This window comes from Hevea brasiliensis, chromosome 18 (genome assembly GCF_030052815.1).
Source record: "Hevea brasiliensis isolate MT/VB/25A 57/8 chromosome 18, ASM3005281v1, whole genome shotgun sequence".
Classification (NCBI taxonomy): domain Eukaryota; kingdom Viridiplantae; phylum Streptophyta; class Magnoliopsida; order Malpighiales; family Euphorbiaceae; genus Hevea; species Hevea brasiliensis.
Genome location: NC_079510.1, coordinates 51,303,032 through 51,318,578, shown reverse-complemented (window position 1 = coordinate 51,318,578; position 15,547 = coordinate 51,303,032). Strand labels below are relative to the sequence as shown.

Genomic DNA, 15,547 nt, shown 5'->3' with positions numbered 1-15,547 from the left:
ATTAATGCTAATCAAAGCTTTCTTTTAAAAAAAAAAAAACCTCATTGCTGCTTGATCATGGGCAGTGTATGCAACTTATACTACTTGGAGTAGGAGAATATATATTAATCAAAACATTCAAAGTAGGGTGTATTTATATAGTGAAAGTCATTTTTTTTACATATTTTATTAATTTTGTCTCTCTTTATGAGAGTTCTTGTTCCTTTTTTATGATAGCTTTTTTTTTCCCCTCTTATTTTTTTTTTTTTAAAAATTTTTAAAACATGAATTAATTGTGGTATTTTAATGAAATTTTGTAATGTAATATAATTTTTTTAACTTAATTGTTAGAAAATCTTTAAAATTTTTTGTAATTTTATTAGAAACTTTAATTTTAACAATTTCTTACATGATTTTTTTTTTTTACAATTTTGTCATGAATAACTGAATATTTATTTGAGTCAAATATACTTTCTAAAATTCGACATGTTTGCCTGATCTTATGACTAATAACAGGTGACCAAAGATTTAAAAAATAAAAATAAAAGAAAATTTAAAGAAAAGGTTAAATTTTTTTTCAAAGAATTTGGATCCAAATAAAATTGAATAACCCTAATTTAATTCTATTTTATTAATTAACATTTGACTTTATTAGATAGTATTTAAAAATTATTTATTTTAAATGGTGTGCCTTGAAATTGCCTAAAAAGAAATGTAGTCTTGGTGCGCGTGAAAACTGGCTTGAAAATGTCCTCAAAGTATATATATGTGTGTGTGTGTACATATTTAAGGTTGACATCGCCATTGAGAAAGTGCAATAGCAAAAATGTAACATTGGAAACAAGGTCATGGTATACGCTCTTTACTTGCGTTCTGCAACGAAATAAATGCATTACATCAGCCACAAAATTGGAAACATTCTGTCCTACTCACTGTAATTATTCATGAACTCATCTATATTCTTATTCAATTTCACCTTTTTGCCTTCTGAACTTGTCTTTGAATTTTATTTTCTTGTAAGAACAATGTTCAACTAGTTATGTATACTGGGAAGATGGCAAGAATATCTCATCCTCCGATGTGAAGCAAGAGCATTTTTTAGAGCCACATCTACTCTCGCCCCTTCTCGAAACAATTTATCATACAACTGACAGACAAACCGTGAGAGTTCCTCTTCATCATCTTCCCAAAAACCCATAGAATGTTCCCCATTCTTCTCAAGGTCGCTATCTTCCCAATCACTTGTTGGACTGACAGGTTCTGCCTCTTCATCCTCTGTGTCTTCCTCTCCAATCTCAAACCTCCCATTCTCCAGAGCATGAAACTTCCCTGATCCATGGGCTGATGTCACCGGAATTTCTGGGGGATCTGCAGATGGGCATATAACAGCTTTTGCACCAGAATCCAGAAAGGCCTTAATTAAAGTCGAAGTAGGTCCATATTTCCCTATGCATATTACGATCCTGTCCCTCCAAGCTCCAACCTGGGTCATACAAGACCAAGCAGCCACATAAATCATACCAAAAAAAAAATGTCCAAGTCCAGAGTGCCACATCAACAGGCAGGAAACAAAACCTCCAAAAAGCAACATCTAAGCAGAAAATAATTATTACAGTTTACTGATTTCCAAACTAGTCTACATACAAGGAAAAAAAAAATCAAACTTATTGTCATATGATGATACCAAAAAATACACAAAATATTGAGTCTTACTATTTCTTTATGTTCATTACCTTGGTCTAGTATATAAGCCACGCAAAAAAGAAGGGGGGAAACCAAAGGAGAAAAACCACTCTCCAAGTCTGAAGAATTGTTGTCCAAAATAACTGCAAGAATTTAACCCCAAGCTACTTGTGTCACCCTAAGCTGTTTGCACAGCCTACAAAATTATTGGTTCTCTGAACCAATGGATTATATTTCAGCTGTAAGATATTGTATCATCATCCTTAGTATGCAAGCAACGCACTTTTACAGCTCTACCAGTGTAAATCATCATACTAGAGGAAATGCCAACTAATATCCAGGAAGGTAAAATAATGATGAGAAGAGAGTCAAGACACCACTTCTATAGAGCAATCATTTGACTCACTTCACACATAAATACTAAAAGCTAGATCTGGAACTAGATTATCCGCCCCCCCCCCCGCCCAAGAAGCCAGCTTTAACAGAAGCATTTCAGGGTACATTCTTATTAGAATATGCCAGCACTAGACATGAAAATAAGTGAAGGCAAGTAATGAATAAATCTCATCAAATATCAACCATTTAGTCATCTAAAGCTTCACAAAATTTTGAAAAACTACTAAATCAAATTAAATTCAAAAACATACCATCAAGCGAACATCATCAGGTGTTAAGTGCATAGCAGGAACAGTTCTACGAAACATATAGGCCCCAATTTCTTGGTCATCCTCCATAACCTTCAGAAAATATCAATAAACATCGCAGCAGAGATCAATAGTAATCAATTCCCTACTAATACAACCTGAAACATCCAAGCAGGAAGCAGAAATCATAGACACAAACCTGTGTCTGTCGTCCTATATAACGATGGACAACATTTCCTACTTGAAAGTATGGTCTATACCGAACCAGATCAGAAACTGTTGAAATATTGGCAAGAAATGATGTGACCTTCCTGTGATGGCCACGCATCATAGATAAGAAGCTAAATTTGACACTTTGGAGAAACTTATCTGCAAGATCTCCAGGTTCCGCAACAACAAATACATCATTCTGCCAACTAGAGAGATAACCATTGAGCATGTTAAGACAATGACTGAAACTAAAATCATATGAAAAATTAACCAATCAAATAAAAAGAGGCATGTTCACCTTAATATTGAGCCAAATGAATCATTTTGAAGGGCCAAATGTATAATTCCCACTTGTGGAGTATTCTGTAACTTTTCATGTAAAGACCGAACAGGTAAAGATAACTGTCTCTGCCCTAAAGGAGACATTGGGGGTGATGTGGCATTCTTTCCAGATTGAATTCCATCCAAGCTTAAAGTTGGAACCATGTCAATTCGGCCAACCTTCTGGGGGCCAAAATCAGGACTGTAAGAAAGTGGACTAGAGGGAAACCTTCCAGTAATCAGAGGTGAAGTAAATGGAGATGGGAAAGTTGTTGCTGGCACTGTCTTTGCAATTCCGGATGCCCCAAGATTAAGAGAGAATCTAATTACATTACGGCCACAAAAAGATTCAAGTTCCCGAGCATGGTGCACAACCCTTCCTGAATCCAGACTATGCAAAGATTCAACAAGTAGCACGTTACGCCTCCAACCCAAAGACAGGCTATTCTCATCTAATATAGCAGAAAGCCAGAAGATTTTGAGGTTCAGCTAAAGGAGCACTAGAAATTATGGAAACCTATGAAAAAGTAACTCAAGAGAATAAGAGCCATAATACCTGTATATAATACCTTTGCATTTTGGAATTGCTGATTTTTCAAATTCTGTGACAATTTATCATCATGCTGATAGGGCAAAAGTAGTCTCTCACAAACATTTTTAAAGGCTTCTGGATTAGTCTGGATATAGTCCTCAACTGCAGCTTCCAACTTCAGCCAGACTGCTGGATCAGTCTCATCCAGCTCCATGTCGCAACGTTCATCAACTGCAATGGCAAACTAGGAAACTGCCTAAGAACTAGAAGTTCTCATTAAGAAAGCTACTCTTTAATGATAATTTGCTACATAGAAAATAAAAGCATCTAAGTTATGCTAAAGAAGAAACCAATTATAGGAACACCTGCAACGGTAAGTATCCGTTTCAAGCCCTTGCAAACTATAAATTTCAACACTTAATGTACCTGGATTAAAACGAAAATATTGTATTTCAGGAAGCAAGGGTAGCAGTGTACTCAAAGCTTCCTCCACCCGGTCCACTGAACATGAACTCTCAATCAACACTTGCCCAGTATCCAGATAACGCCAACCACCTTTCCTTGCCTGCAACAGAAAAATTCATGATAAACCAGCAATTTGAAAAGATCCTAGGAAAAAGAAAAATGAAAGTTGGAATCCCAATTTTCTAGAGGGTAACATAGCTTTATTCTGTAGTACCCGCAAATAATTGTAACTATAAACATTGACAAAGATATTGACAATGTATTCCTCAGATAGTCAGGTGTACTCTAAATATGAGAATATTTTCAGCTTTTCTAAATAGTTTTCTATGCAATTTTCTTGATATTATCCAAACATTATGCAAATAAAATAAGCATTTCCAAACTTTAGAAGATTCTGATTAAATTCTCAATCATCTATCATGCAGCAGCCTTCACCAAGGTTGCCTAGAGCGCACATCTCTCCAGTACATGAACAAACTCGGATGCATCAAAAGTCTTTCCCTTGAGATGCAATAGCTGATATGGTAAGGGGAAGACATCTTCACATCACTTAGTGGGAACTTCATATTAATTATTCAAAATGCAAAGCAATTTTCAGGATTGCACATGTAATAATCTACAGGCAAAAATACTTCTAATATATTGTAATGAAATAAAAATTACCAATACAATTTTCTAAGATCTTATGAGTATGATAATTAATTTCAATTATTAATGCTATGTTAACCACTTGAACGCAATAATGATCATCCAAATACTCAAATTCATGGGCATCAAAATATCAAAATCTAAGGGTTGTGTGATTAAGAATGCTTGCTTCAATACCACATAGTTGTCAGCATATTGGTACATTTACATAAATAAACCAGGTCAATAATGACCTGTGATCTGGATCACGTGAACCAGTTCATAAGTCTCAAGGCATGTAGTGATTCATAGTATCATTGGTCCTCATCGTCCTACTTTAAGGAACTAGAATCCCAACACCATAAAATCCTTAAACACCTTTCTCACTTTTATCTCTACAAAGTTATTTTTCAACTTACTTTGCATATATTTTTCCTGAGAAGACACCACAAACACAAAAAAAGAACGAAAAGGAAGAAAGAGAGGAAAGGGAAGGGGGGGGGGGGGGGGGGCGGGGGGTGAATGCATGGTATATCTTTAGAGGATGGTGTTGATATTAACTTGATATAATTTTTTTTTAATAATCAAACAATCTAGAGGGGAAAATTTGTTGATCTCTGGTGTTACTGAAGTACAATGAAAGAAAAGTTAAACATCTTAACTTCCTTACAAGCCCAAACTGATTAAAACCAATCAGTCAGACAGAATAAAATACAAACATTGAAGAATAATAAGAGGAGAGAGAGAATTACCTTCGTTGGCACAGAACCACAGCCAATTGAAACCAAGCAGTCAATTTTTGTGTCAGGCCACAGAAGTTGGGCTTCCCTTATGGCAAAGATGGTAGTATTATTTGCAACTATAGCACCATCTTGCCAGCGGTTTATATCTATATAATGGAATGAATTTTCAGCTCATTATTCTGTTTGAACTTATGGGGCCTGAGGAAGGGGGGATCAAAAAGTATAAGCAGGTGAAGAGAATACCATCTGAAAAATCATCAAGATAATATGGAGCAGCAGATGATGCTCTTATAGCTTGCCAAACATGATGCTTGCAGCTCCCAATAAAAGCACTGCGTTTATAGCCAACTTGAGCTCCAGTTGTTGGTGATCCTAACACTGTGACCCCTGAAGTTTCTGAAATTGCAAAAGGCACTTCAGGCGTTCCAGCAGGATACTGTATATTGAGACAGAAAAAAAACAAAGGTTAAGAAAATTTGTTGAAAGACCTCAACAAAAATTATCACAATGGAATAATTGATGCATCTTTGCAGCAGAATAAACAAAGTTAACTCTAAGGCTCCCTTTATTTCACAGAAAATACTTTCCTGGAAATCATTTATTTCAGTTAAACACATATAAAAATCGGTCAATTGTTAAAGAGAAAACTAATCTATTTTGAAGGAAAATGAGTTCATGCTTTGCAGAAAGTCATTTCACAAACTCATGAAAAGAGAAGAAATCTATAGAAGAAATGTCCGGACTAGCCTTGCTGAGCTGGATGCTTAATGCTAGGTGTTACTGAACTGTTAGTTGGTTATTGAAGGTGTTAGTAATCGAACATGCATTGTAAATAAATCTGATTGGTTAGGAGTAGCTGAGTTTATTTTTGTCTTTATCATTCATTGATCTGGTTCCTAAATTCCAGTTGATCTTATAAAAGCATGAAGGGAGTTTTATTGAGAATATTGTATCTAAATATGCAACATTTTCAATTTCCAGACAATCTCCCTTCCTTCCTTCCTACCCCTATGTCTATCATCTTATCCCTTCCCTTCACTATTTTGGTTTCCATCTCTCTCTAATTCTTGGCCACCAAACAATCTGATATTATTTTTGTCTATATTACTTCTTGATCCGGTTCCTAAAATCAAGTTGATTGTATAAAAGCATGAGGGGAGTTGTGTTGACGATATAATAGCTGAATATAAAACATTCTTAATTCTCTCTCATCTTATCCCTTCTCTATTTCTGTTTTCCTCTTGCTCTAATTCTTGGCTATAAACCAGCCTGCTCGGACCTAATGAACTCAAGTCTGAGCAAACAACATGGGCACATACCCAATAGTTTACCACCACTGCAAATTTTCCTAGGCCATCACCTTTGACAAACCACAATTTAATACTTTTTTTTTGCATTTTCCTCTCCTATTTAACTGCAAATAGAAAAATATTTTGATAAAAAAATTGAGATTTTCAATGTACTCCAATGCCAAAAAAATAATTTTGAGAGAATTAGTGATCATATCAAAAAACAAAAGAATTCTAAGTGTCGAACCTGATAGTTGCGAAATATGAATGGTTGAGCTGGCATCACGCTAACCAAAGTTGATACAACAAAAACTTTGGGTATGTTTTTTACTGCTGATTCTATTAACAGGTCTCCATCCTCATCTGCACACATTTCTTTTAACAACCTCTCAAACTGATCTGCACTATGCTGCAAGACAATGTGTTATGGTCATCTCTTTTTGGCAGAAAACATTAGATATTATAACACATGGTAGCTGAATCGGCATATTTACAAAGTAACAACTTCTAATATGAACCAATACTCCTATTTTTGACCCAAAAAAGAAAAGTAAATGAAGATTAGCAGCATTCCCAAGTCTTTTGGAGGATAAGTACCATACATGATTAATTTAATGTGCACTTACTGAAAATGCCATCATGTGTGTGTTATGAAAGAACCTTGGGCAATGATAAATTAAGAAGTGAAGCAACATTTGTGAAAAAAAAAATTCCATACTTTAGATCCATGTACCACAACTCTAAAACTTTGCGATGAACTTTTATAAAGCTGATCCAACTTCTCTCTCCAACTTGCAGCTTCATTGTCCTTTGGTGTAGGTTCAGCAAAGACAAGTTTTCCTAATTTGTTAAAGAGGATATTATAAGGTGCCATAAACAAGAAATTGTGAAATAGTATCTTTTGAAAAATAATACACACCAAGATTTTTATATATTTCTTCACACTGACCCAAGGTCATAAGCTTGATACCAAGAGCAACAGCCAGCATCCCACCCGTTGATGTGCCACATATAAGGTCAAACAATTCATGTATACGTTTTCCAGTTCCCTTCTCAAAATCTTTAAGGATTTGCACAGTAGCCAGACCTTTCATTCCACCTCCATCCATTGAGAGTATGCGGAGACCCTGCTTTGCAACTTGTCTTCCCCTTATGGCACGCCGCAAATTTTCATTTTCTCCTAGAAGTAGAACAAAATGGACAAGCTCTTGTATATCAATAGACTGAGCAATCTCAAAATATAAGAAGTGCAATCCAAGAAACAAACCAAGAATTGCCAAAGCGCGTGCGGCAGCTTTATTCACACGTGGTTCAGATATAACTGTCAACCGCAACAGAAGATCCCGTAGACTTTCAGAGGTGACCAAGACGCAGCGATTCTCCAAGCAGAAGGCCAAATTTCCAACTGCCAATAAAGCTAACCGTTGCACCTAGTGAAAGATTAACTTAAAATTAAAAGACTGCAGAATACTAAAAGCGGTAATGAAGATTCATATAAAATAACAAGGAGGAGAATTCACCTCTGGGTTTTTATGGGCACATAGCAATTTTAATGATTTCAGCAATTCCTTGGTCAAAATCTTCTGAGCTACAGTATCAGACGTAAAGGCCAAGGTGGCCACAACTTGTAACACAGAAATTACTTCTTCATGTGCACCTGATTTCAGCACAATTTCAATGGGTTGCATTATGTCACATTTCATCAACTGTATTGCAAAAGGAACATCTCCAGCAAGAGTTAATAGAGTGGAGCATGCTTGTTTGACCTGCCAGTAAATAAGAACTCGTACAAAAAGTATCTGGAATAACAGATAAATAAGCAAAGGTTTGACTCATGGTAGCAAGGAGTCAAGTATTGCCAACATACCACATGCTGGTTATCACTACTTATCATGCTAATAAGTTGCCGCATTGCATTCTCGTCTTTACCAACTACAACACGGTTTCCTTGATCTTGCATTATCTTTGCCAGTGCAGATGCCAGTAAAGGGTGATGACAAGAAGAAAAACGAAATAAAAGAGAGAAGAAGGCACTCAGCTTGTGTCTAGATGCACCAAAATAAGAACTGTTCTCCATCTAAAATGACCAAATAACAAAAATTAAATTAAGCAAGTATATCTTCCAGCTTATGAAACTACTATAACTGCTGTATGATTACTACCTCTATCTGTACATTCACTGATCTTAAATTCTCATCAGCTACAATCCTGACATTAGCAAGAGACAAGTGGCGAAGTTTGTGCAGTGGAAGAATTTCAGGAAGGAATTCCAGAGGATTACCAAATAGCCTAAGTATCTGTAGCTCAGCCATAGCCCTGCCATTCAACTGGAGATAAATAATAGACCCAAAGAACATTCTAGTGTATCAAACCAGAAGGGGCAACAAAGTATGCTGATTTGTTGTTAAAATGACCTGAAATCGAGAAGAGGTCGAACAAGCTTGTTGTGTTCCAGAGACAATTCCACCAATCCAACACATTGGCTCAGTTCAACTGTTAACAGTTTTAACCAAGATCATAGAACTGAATAAATTACAAAGGATCATATGTAGTCTAACATGAAGCAAACTTTGGTTAACATATATAATTAAATCCAATTCTTACCAGGAACTGAAACCAATGTATTGTAATCAACACTGAGAACTTTCAAAATTTTCAGTTCACCAAGCTCCGGTGGCAAAACCGAAAGCCTATTGTTATCAAGATAAAGCTTCTCAAGGGATGGCAATCCTATTAACTCAGCTGGTAATACCTGTCAATAAAATCAGCACAATCCAAGCACCAAAAAATCATGTCTCCTCAATAAATACCAGCTTCTACGTCGCAAGCATGAGAGTAGTCAATACTGCTAATATGATTCTATTTACAGCGTAGAACATTGTGTTTAATTGAGTAAATGTTTTTACTTTTTTAGCATTCCCGATCATGTAAATCGCATCCAATAATCATAAACTAAACATAAAATTGCAGAAAACCTACATATTACAGGCCAATTCATATCCCATATTAACCAAACTGGCAAGAAATGGAGAAACATAAGATAAAATCTTTACCGATAAACCACAACCACAGAGACTAAGCAAGGTGACGTTCCGCCAATGCTCGCCATAACCCAAACCGGAACTATCCCCAACTCCACCACCACCAGTAGCCAAGTTGGACCTCAATAACCTTGTCAGAACACCAAGCCCATCGCTCTGCTGTCCGGACCCATCCTTGCTCATGGTCATCCCTCGCAATGGCTCCCTCCTCTTGACCACGTTCATCTCCAACCCAACATTTCCTTCCTGCCCCTCCTCCTCTTCCCTACTCTTCAAATCCACTGTCACACAATCTTGTGGCAAAGGCAGCGCCACCATCAAATGCGACTGCAACCTCAAAGCTACCTGGTCCTCGTCTTCCGCAGAAGTCCAATCCAAATCAATCCGAAATCCAAGCTCTTGATCTCGAGGCGGAGACAAAGGTGACGAAGGAGAAGATGAAGAAAATGAACCCGATGACGACGATGTTGACATACGGTTAAGATCGTCCTCCGATTCCTCGGTGCCATAGTTCAGCGTTAAACGGAAGATTTCCGACGGACGTTTCCAGCCTAATCCCCAAGACATTGCAGGAGAATGAGGAGAATTCTCGAGTTTTGATCTGATCGAGCGGTTACGGATTGATCGTGGCGCGAAAGTAACGGTGATCTTTTGATGATGATAGAAGTTTTGTGCCTTTAAAAATGGAGATTAGGGAGAGAAATGATTCATGGTTAGGGTTTAGACGCCGAAGGTTGGAGTAATGGCGGGAGTTCATAGACAGAGAGGCAAGAAGAGAAATGATTAAGGGAAATTAACTGAAATTGCCATGCAGCATGCAGGTGTTGGTTATCGGTTGAAATCTTCTCTTCGGGATTTATTTTATTTTTGGTTGTCGCGGGTGCGTTGTTGTTACGACGTCGCTTGCATAGACCTAAAAAAACGACGTTGTTTTGATAATGTAAGTCAGCTAGTGCACTTACGTCATCAGCATTGACATAGCCAGGATTTTTAGCGAAGTGAAATATAAAACAAAAATAACTCTATCGAATTTAGATAATTTATTTCAAATTTAGTTTGATTTAAATCAAAAATCTTCCGTCTTTTCTTCATAACATTACCTGTTTAAAATTGAATCCAAATCAAATGATTCAAATTCAATTCAAAACTAGAATTTCCTATTTAAAAAAAAAAAAAAATTTAATCATCGAATTTGAAATCAAATTAAAATAAGAAGATTATGCAATTTTGATTTCAATCCCTTAAATATTAAATCAAAACCTCTCCTATTCCAATCCAGAACCAGCCCAAAGGTGTATGTATCATTGCAATATGTCAATTGCTTGTGTGGAATTAAAACAAAATGAGAAATCTCAATTCTAATTGTTATGAAAGAATTCTGATGCATCCCAAGGGAGGTACTGGGCGTTATATGTATAAGTTTGCAATCCTCCTAACTTTTTGAGGTATAACTAGATAGATTCATATTATCTGATATCAGAATCTCACCTTGTTTGATCAGTGAGCCATGAGCCATGTATAAAGACTACTAACAAGCTTTTAAAAGTGAAGTTAGACAGATTGTTACGTTGATTTTTGCTTTTCTTCTAAATGGCTTCATAATATTTCCTCTTGCTAATAACAGCAGAACAATTTTTCCTAAAAAAATATTGGAGTAAATGACTGGAACAATTTTTCCCATGGAGAAAAGCTAGACCTCTTTGGCATTGCTGTTGAAACTGCTATTGAGAAAATCACTTTTTTAAATATACTAATTAAAGTGTTAAAAAATAATTAAAAATTAATTTTGATCAATTTTAGTTATAAAACCACTAAAATAACAAAACAGCTTTTTCCAAACTATTTTTCTCAGCAGCATCTAAAATGGTGCTTTTATTCCAAAAAGCAGTTTCAGGCTCTGAAACTAAATGCCAAACAGGCCTATAATCATATAACTATCTTGAGTTTCAAAATCATCTATCATGCCGTTGAAGGGATCACTACTGACTGAAATCAACTAAGCAGTCTGCAAATTCAAATATATGTATGTAATCAATTGGTTTCGAGCTACAAATATAGAAAATTGCAGTAAATAGTAGGCTAACAATTTCATAAATTGGTAGCGATCAGAACTAACGAGGAGGTCCATGCTGCTCAAGAGCCTAGTCATAGGTCTAGCTCCTTAGCAGCTGAATTAAAAATCACTGTTAAGTCCCGCTTCACTTCAGCATCAGCAAATATGTAATCAATCCCATTTCTTGCTAGCTGAAACAATTCCCTCTTCCCAAGGCCTTTGTACCATAAATCATATGAATAAAGATGCATAAGCTATTTGAGATTTTTTATCTAATCCCTGTTATAACTACAATCAACAGTATACCTACCAAATGCAGATGACGCGAGACTATACTCCTTGGAAAGTGAGGTGGAGAAAACCCCAGAATCATCAGTGCACAAGACTATAGGATGTTTTGCATTATACAAATCAACTGCAACACAAAGAAACAAAAAAATAAGTATCTATAATGAACTGATACCAGTGGCCCAATCACAAGAAAAGAAGTTTAAGAGGCTTGTTCAGGAGGGTACTAGGGTAATTGAGTCAATAAGTCAAATATAAAGGATTCAATAGAAACAGAAGACTAACCAAAATGATGAATATCTAGTGAAGAAATTGAATCAGTCCTGATGTTGGATGTCAAACAAATCTCCACCTGTGAAAATGTGCATAAGCATAAATGAAAAGAAAATTAGCTAGTAAAACAAATATACTGCAAAATTCTTAAATTTTTCAACAGCCCTTATACTAGACTTTGCAGTAAACCAAAGAAAACTGCAGGGCCACTGAATATGAAAACACAGGACAGAGCACACTCTAGACTGATGAAACTGTGCAACTTTTGTAGTCAGTAATGAAAAATCCAAAAGGGTAATTGAATAGAGATCCTTGGGAATTTTTTAAAAAAATCTAAAGATTTCCATAATGTTTAGGTGACCATGAACAAATTCTAACAAATTAGTTATTTAATACCATCCATCCTATGAAAATTGTGAGATGCTTTCTAAATAGCATTCATCCTTATGGAAGTTATGAGAAGCTTTAATTTATCAGTATACGCTAGTGAAGGTTTCTCTCAAGAAAGTGAATGAATGTAGATAATCAACCGGTATTTTAGATGATTTTAACTTTCTCCAGTCTTCCTCTCTGAAGCAGCATGCGTGACCAATTCTCATGGGAAGAAAGTCAAGCATCATTTGGATCTCCTCATGATTAGGCACCTACAAGCACTAGGTTATGAAAATAAACCAATGAGTGTAATTTCACTGTAACAGAAAGCACAATGTTAGAAAACCAAAGAAAGCACTTGACACATCAATGCACCTCTCCACAGTGAAGTGTTATACAAAGGCCTTGTTCCTGGGCAAATTTTAATGCTGGCAAAAATGTATTCCTGTTCAGATAAAATGAGCATTTTAGACTGCAAAACCTACAACCAGTATTATCTTCTAATAAAGAATTATTGGCAGTAAGGAAGTACCATTCACCCACAATTGGATTTCCAGAAAGGTCAATTCCAACTACACCTAAATCTCTCATTTCCAGAGCAAGCTTAACCTATAGAAGGCAAGGAAAGAGAAATTATAAATCTTGGGCTCTTGGCCAGTTAACAACTCATGTCCTAAAAAACATCCATAGAGTTTTCTACATACAGTTTCCATTGCAGCTTCAGTGGTCTCACGACGGTCAATGCTGAGAAGAAATCTTACATATATCTTTTTCCTTGTAGCTCCATGATATGTATCATTTATAGAAATTCTATTTATAGAAGTTCTAGCATCTAAATTTTGAGGAGCGAAATACACATCAACTGCAGTAACAGACCTTAAACCTTCCATCACTGCCTCCATGTAAGAGTGTTTGCTCATTCCTTTAGAATCGTTTTTCTGGATTACAGAAACCCACAAATTCCTCTATCAATGTAAACTAAGTGCTGATTTGAGATGACCAAAAAGAAAAAAACAGTCAATAGCTCATTTATGCACCTTTGGAGTTGTTCTTAACTCCAAATATACAACATTCTCAGAAGCAAAATCTTCAACCACCTGTTTTGTGAAGAGTTCAAGAATTAGCACCAGAAATGTCAATGGTTCAAAAAAAAAAAAAAAAAATCACTAAACTGCAAGTTATCATACTTCCTTTGTGATCCTTGTAACAGTTTTGTGATCAGTGGTAAGAATGTGTATAAGGTCAAACAACTTGAACACTTCATGCAATGAACGATCATCTGAATGCAAGTGAATAGAGAACTACCAATGTCACACATTATCAAGAGACAAGGGGAGGTAAGAAGGAAAATTAAAAATCAAGAGAGAAAATAGAAATTGATTATAAGGAGAATTTCAACTTCTAACCAAAAGTTTTTTTTCTCGGTTTATGAACAATAAAATCTCAAACTTAGTATAGGCATATAACCAGAATTGGCACAACTAAACATAGGTTTTGCTTTTTTAGGCAATGAATTACCAATATTGAAGATTAAAATTGGACAAATCTTCTTTCCTCTACATTCTAAGCAATCAAACAGAGAAACAACCAGGAAAAGAGGAAAATGAGCATATACCTTTCATGATAACATGTTCCACATCTGAGAAAACAATTACACCTTCATCACCCAAGACTCTAGCAAGTTCCCTGTAAATAAAAACAAATTTAAAAAAAAAAAATTGAACGATTAAACGCTGAGAAATGAAGAACAACATTTTAAAATTTAAAACTTCCCAACAATTTCCTTCCCCTTTAGAATACTCATAAATGAAACATAACAATAAAGTACTAAAAATACATGCTTTGGATCCCTAACACAAGACAAAAGATTTCCACTGGTTACGTACATCCATAGAGTAATTTACACCTAAAAAAGGAAACAGCAAAAAAAAAAAAAAAGAGAGAGAGAGAGAGTGAGAGAGAGAAAGAGCATACAGAAGTGTAGAGTCTCTGACGGAACCATTGAGGTGGGCATGTAGTTCAACCTTTGGCATGGACACCCACCATTCCATATCTGATGCTGTGTTTACCAGTGGACTATGATCCGCAGCGTTCATCCTGGTGCTTCTCTTCTCGGTCGAAGTCTCTTTGCTGCTTCTGTTTTTCCAGTTCTACTTCACATTTTAGGCAAGAAAAAGGAGATGATGTGCCACTAATAAATTAGCCAAAATCAGGCCGGACATGTAAATACCGATCCAATCACTTCTTGAGTCCAAGAAGCATGAACACTTGAAGGGGAAGGAGTGGTTGTGTCTGGACTTGTAAGACTACATGGCCCAAATTCCGGCATAGTTTGTGCTCGTTCTATTGAACTGAGCCTTTTTTTATTGGGCTTGGCCTTGTAAATTGTAATGTAGCAGTATCTGATAAAAGAAGAAAGAACACATGTTCGAGTCCGATGCGAAATAAAAATAAAAGTTATTTTTATTAAAAAATAGTTTCTGTAAATGGTTTCATTTTTTAAAATTATAACATTGTGAATTTAAATTCTTAATTTAAATAAAAAATAAAAATAAAATTTTTATAATTATTTATTTTTTTTATTATTTTATTATAAAAGTAAGATTTGCTTTAATGTTAATAAAATAGTCAAATAAGTCTTTTATATATATATATATATATATATAAATATAAAAGGAAAACCAGAAGAGAATATCTTGAATAGCTTACCCAAACCAGAAAAATTAAGAGTATGTTTAGCGTTATTGGTTTTGATTGATATACAACCAGAATTGTGGGTTGATGGTGACTTTCTGCTGCCTTGACTGTGTTTTCCTCTGCAATATCGGTGCTATAATTATAAAGACCATTTTGGCTTGGATATTAAGTGTATAGCAGGTCTAGTTAGAAGCTACAAACGTGCCTCGGAAACCATTACAGCAACTCCATGAATACCTTTTCTAGCTTGTCCTTGAACAAATACATTTTAGAGGTAATTTCATTGCATACAGGCTATAATCCCTTTAAATTTGCATAACCACTGCCGCT

General features: G+C 35.6%; 2 protein-coding genes across 2 annotated transcripts; both read right to left on the bottom strand.

Annotated features, from left to right (window-relative positions):
• Positions 1-808: 808 nt before the first annotated feature.
• LOC110638380 (phospholipase A I-like) lies at positions 809-10,872 on the bottom strand. Its single transcript, XM_021788933.2, has 18 exons — positions 9,547-10,872; positions 9,098-9,245; positions 8,908-8,986; positions 8,656-8,809; positions 8,361-8,570; positions 8,014-8,259; positions 7,761-7,923; positions 7,413-7,673; positions 7,212-7,333; positions 6,741-6,902; positions 5,448-5,640; positions 5,214-5,350; positions 3,796-3,934; positions 3,394-3,600; positions 2,815-3,289; positions 2,506-2,722; positions 2,310-2,399; positions 809-1,462 (listed from the first exon to the last, which is right to left on the bottom strand). Exons 1-18 carry the CDS (start codon positions 10,099-10,101, stop codon positions 1,013-1,015), a joined length of 4,008 nt encoding a protein of 1,335 aa, XP_021644625.2. The 5' UTR covers positions 10,102-10,872; the 3' UTR covers positions 809-1,012.
• A 649-nt stretch (positions 10,873-11,521) lies between these two features.
• LOC110638381 (N6-mAMP deaminase) lies at positions 11,522-14,743 on the bottom strand. The gene is made up of 11 exons (XM_021788934.2): positions 14,495-14,743; positions 14,136-14,206; positions 13,708-13,799; positions 13,558-13,617; positions 13,225-13,458; positions 13,053-13,129; positions 12,896-12,965; positions 12,679-12,792; positions 12,161-12,227; positions 11,898-12,002; positions 11,522-11,804 (listed from the first exon to the last, which is right to left on the bottom strand). Exons 1-11 carry the CDS (start codon positions 14,614-14,616, stop codon positions 11,680-11,682), a joined length of 1,137 nt encoding a protein of 378 aa, XP_021644626.2. The 5' UTR covers positions 14,617-14,743; the 3' UTR covers positions 11,522-11,679.
• Positions 14,744-15,547: the final 804 nt, after the last annotated feature.

Bases quoted from the DNA above. Each gene is read 5' to 3' on its own strand.
- LOC110638380 (XM_021788933.2), bottom strand. From the start codon at position 10,101: ATGTCTTGGGGATTAGGCTGGAAACGTCCGTCGGAAATCTTCCGTTTA. The intron at 8,571-8,655 runs GTAGTAATCATA...TGGTCATTTTAG, and splicing joins CAGTGAATGTACAGATAGAG to ATGGAGAACAGTTCTTATTT. The intron at 6,903-7,211 runs GTATGGAATTTT...ATTGTCTTGCAG, and splicing joins TTGTGGTACATGGATCTAAA to CATAGTGCAGATCAGTTTGA.
- LOC110638381 (XM_021788934.2), bottom strand. From the start codon at position 14,616: ATGAACGCTGCGGATCATAGTCCACTGGTAAACACAGCATCAGATATG. The intron at 13,618-13,707 runs GTATGATAACTT...TTCACAAAACAG, and splicing joins TTACAAGGATCACAAAGGAA to GTGGTTGAAGATTTTGCTTC. The intron at 12,793-12,895 runs GTGCATTGATGT...TAGTGCTTGTAG, and splicing joins TAACACTTCACTGTGGAGAG to GTGCCTAATCATGAGGAGAT.